The sequence below is a fragment of the Primulina tabacum genome, chromosome 4, assembly GCF_025594145.1.
Source record: "Primulina tabacum isolate GXHZ01 chromosome 4, ASM2559414v2, whole genome shotgun sequence".
Classification (NCBI taxonomy): domain Eukaryota; kingdom Viridiplantae; phylum Streptophyta; class Magnoliopsida; order Lamiales; family Gesneriaceae; genus Primulina; species Primulina tabacum.
The window spans coordinates 42,242,457-42,246,797 of NC_134553.1; the positions used below are offsets into that span (position 1 = coordinate 42,242,457).

General features: G+C 39.6%; 1 protein-coding gene across 1 annotated transcript; it reads left to right on the plus strand.

Moving 5' to 3' along the window:
• LOC142543296 (pentatricopeptide repeat-containing protein At3g06430, chloroplastic) lies at window positions 1-2,411 on the plus strand. The gene is made up of 2 exons (XM_075650474.1): window positions 1-395; window positions 824-2,411. Exons 1-2 carry the CDS (start codon window positions 63-65, stop codon window positions 1,970-1,972), a joined length of 1,482 nt encoding a protein of 493 aa, XP_075506589.1. The 5' UTR covers window positions 1-62; the 3' UTR covers window positions 1,973-2,411.
• The last annotated feature ends 1,930 nt before the right edge of the window (window positions 2,412-4,341 follow it).

Consider the following 4,341-nt stretch of genomic DNA (forward strand, 5'->3'; position numbering starts at 1 on the left):
GATTCAACCCACGAGTCTCTCTCTCGTATCAAACGCCACCCACGATATTTAGCTAAGTGCCAATGGTACTCTCCCTCTCCTCCTCCTTCCTCCACTCTCCTCTGCCCACCGCCGCCACCGCCACTCCGACACCCCGCAGATTGATCATCACCTTTTCCTCCTCCTCCGCCACTGTTGCATCTCCAGTGAAGAAAAAGCACTGGAAAGTGGGTGAATTTCCTGGTCTCATAGAAACCTCTATCCCACAATTGTCAAGCAATGGTAAGAAGAGAACCCCCATTAAGAATATCAAAAAGAAGCTGGATAAGAAGAATAATGCCAAGGCGTGGGCCAATACTGTCACGGAAGCTCTCTCCGAAGCCATTGAGAAGAAGCAATGGCAACGTGCCCTTCTGGTTTTCTTCTTTCTTTACATCTTTACATTCGCGTTTTAGTCTCTATTTCCCTTAATTTTGTGGATTTATTTTTTTGGGAAATGAAGAACCCTATCCTGTAACTTGGATTGCAGTCCAGTTGTTCATTATTATAACGACTTTTAACTGGTGTGAGTATTATGTTATACGTTAAATTCGATGACAAAGTTCTTGAGAGATTCTTTTTCAGCTTTTCAAGCGCCTATAGTGCTGTACATTCTTGTTTATTCTGAAATAATTATGGGGTGGGGATAATTTTGTTTTGATGTGGATACTGTGTCCATACATTAATACACTGGATTGTAGAAAGAGTAAAGATGCTATTTTTCCTGCTTCAGTGAGCGAGTCCTTTTCGTCTTTCCTTGTTGTATCGTAGTGAATTAGGTAGCTAATCTTGGATTGAATTTTAGGTATTTGAGATGCTTAAGGATCAATCCTTTTATCAGCCTAAAGAGGGTACATATATGAGGCTCCTTGTTCTTCTCGGAAGATCCGGACAACCGGGCCAAGCCTGTCAACTTTTTGATGAAATGGTTGAACAAGGGGTGGAATCGACCTCAGAACTCTACACAGCTTTGATTGCTGCATGTTGCAGGAGTAATCTGATCAGTAAAGCTTTCACCTTTCTTGAACAAATGAAGTCTCTTCCAAATTGCCAGCCGGATGTATATACTTACAGCATTCTCATTAAGGCCTGCATTGATGCTGGTTCTTTCGACCTAGTTGAATCCCTTTATGACCAAATGGCTGAACGATTAATTACTCCTAACACTGTCACTCAAAACACAGTGCTTAGCGGCTATGGAAAGGCAGGAAAATACGACGAGATGGAGAAGGTTCTTTCCAGGATGCTTGACAGCACGACCAGCAAACCTGATGTGTGGACTATGAATACTTTTATTAGTTTGTATGGGAATGAGGGTAATATCGAAATGATGGAAAGATGGTACGAAAAGTTTCGCAACTTTGGAATCGAGCCTGAAACACGCTCGTTTAATATTCTAATTGGTGCTTATGGGAGGAAAAGGATGTATGATAAGATGTCATCGGTAATGGAATACATGCGTAGACTTTCATTTCCATGGACTACATCAACATACAACAATGTCATCGAGGCATTTTCTGATGTAGGCGACGCAAAGCACATGGAATGCACATTTGATCAGATGCGTGCTGAAAGCATGAAGGCGGACACCAAGACTTTCTGCTGTCTCATCAGAGGGTATGCCAATGCTGGCCTTTTTCATAAGGTGATTAGCTGCGTGCAACTGGCTGGAAGATTGGAGATACCTGAGAATACTTCGTTCTTTAATGCCGTCATATATGCATGTTCGAAGGCAAAGGATTTAATGGAAATGGAAAGAGTTTTCAAGAGAATGAAAGATGAGCTATGCCAACCAGATTCCATGACTTACTCGATGATGATTGACGCATATAGAAAGGAAGGAATGAGTGACAAGGTCTATGATCTTGAGCAAGAAAAGCAGCAAATGGTTCCTGTTAAAGTTCCTCTGGAAACTGAGGAAACAGTTGAAGAAGACATGTTTGTAGCAATATAAATGCAGTTAATTTGGGTGACTCATTTGTTATGTTTCCGAGATTTTCAGTTGAGAAGTTCATCATGCACCGTATCCAAGCTGGATGCATAAACAAAATCGAATCTTGGTGGGAAGTCTCCAGCTAGATTTTTTAAGATACTTGGGGTGCCTCGAATGCTTAACTACAGAAAGAGGTGACGAGCCCAGCCATTCCAGGATTTTGTGCATCGGCATCTGAGAGATGAAAGCACCCTGTGCTGTACTATTTTGTTTTGCAGTCTCCCTCTCGTTTTTCTTGCATTAATAGGGTAAAGTTCATCAGTTCAACTTAGCTTTTACCAGGTTGTCATTGTATTTGTTGCTATTGTCTGATGTAGTATGAGGGAATGCTGATAGACATGTTTTGATTTATGGAGACTTAAATAGGGTATATGCATCAATAAAAATAACAGCTTGATTAGTGCTTCTTGTTGAACATAAATATTTTTATGATTTTTATTAAATAAGACTGACTTTTATTATCAAGCTTATTATTATCAAGAGTACATGACCTGTGAGGCTGTTTCACGGATCTAAATCTGTGAGACGGATCAATCAAATTAAACCAAATATGATTCTCCATGGCCCACCCGTTTATATTATCCTTGCGGTCCAGTAATTAGGACCCAAAATCTATTGCACAATCAGAGCTAGCGAGATTGTGATGGGGCTGCGATGCTAGGGTTCATTCCGCCAACTTTCTGGTGGCGAGGCATTCCAGATATTTTGCTCTGCGGAGGGTGTCGGTCACCGACGTTGTGGGCTGCTACCGGTGCTGTTTTTGATACCCTCTGTAGTGGTCTGCCAGAAATGTGTTGACTGAAATAGAGGAGCGAACAGTGCTGAAGTTGATGGAAAGGAGGTGGTGGAGGAAGATTACTCCGCTGTCGAAGAGCAGTTTGTGGTGAAACAGTTTTTTCGAGGAAGCGAGGGCTTGAGAATCTCTTATTTTGCGTCCGATGTGTATATAAATTAATCCTTCTGAAGATGTATTGTTTTTGCTTTTTTTAAATTGTGATTGTTAATTTCTATGATTAGTAATGGCGAGTGTTTTCTGTTTCGTTTATAGGATGATGATCGATATTGCTCATCGAGTCATCGTATAAGCTCGACGTCCGCGCTCTGCCTGTAGTAGCGGTGGTGGAGTGCGTTCGCCGAGAGGAAGGGACGGAGAACTTATTCATGGGAAACAACTGGAAGTTACATTCTATGGACAAACATATATCGACTTGAATTTATGAATATTCTTGATAGTCTCATAAAACACAGGCTTGCCTCATCTGCTCAAGCCAGTACTTTTTGTTAGTGTTGAAATTGAGGAAAAGATATCAAAAAATGGTATGATCGCACTTCATGATTGAACATATACATTTACAATTTTTTAAAAAATTGTGAGATGATGAATTCTCATAGTTAAATGACGTTTGTTATGATTATTATTCCGATTCCAGGTATTTAAATAGTAAATAAATATTTTATGTGCTGAAAGATTATGTGATTTTGTTGAAGTGAAGATTCAATTGAAATAATACGGAGGAGATGATGGAAATTAATTCATCCATGTAGTTCTGAGGTCCTCAATGATAGAAAGATCGCATGTTCCCTTCTTTGCTCCTTCGCTAGAGACCGTATAAGCAATTGCTATGTTAGTTGAAGAACAAAATATTCCAGAAGAAAATTCTGGACTAACTTCGTTTGTTTCTGCTTTTATTTGGCTGTGCACTTCGATTCATGGATGTGTAATCTGAACTTTTTTTATGGTTTTAAATTTTATCTTTAAGCACAAACAAGAGTTTCATATTTTGGCCTTATCAGGTGCAAGCCTGCTAAAGTTGTCGTCACTTCTGAATTGCCACCGGGCCTTGGGTTGGGTTCATCAACTGCCTTCTGTGTAGCCCTCTCAGCTGAACTTCTCACTCTTATCTGATTCTGTAAAATTGGATTTTAGCCATCAAGGTTGGCAAATGTTTGGAGAAAATAAGCTGGAACTGGTAAATAAATGGTCTTTTGAAGGTGAAAAGATCATCCATGGCATGGCAAGCCATCTGGGATAGACAACACAGTAAGCACCTATGGCAAGTATAGTTTCTCATTTTTCTATCGTTTATCCCTGTCATCTTGCATTATCACATTACTCTCAAAAGTTGTAAGAAAAAAAGAAGGAAAATAGAAAAATCTGGTGAAATAAGAAACTCCAAGAGGTTCGATTTAGGATTTGTTTTACTAATCTTTGAAACAATTGTTAAGTCACTCTTTATTTTTTTCCGGGACAATGAGAATGACTTGTGTCTAATTGAAATATTATCTCCAATTACATTTCCGAAATTGAGTTATCAGGATGATGTCCACTT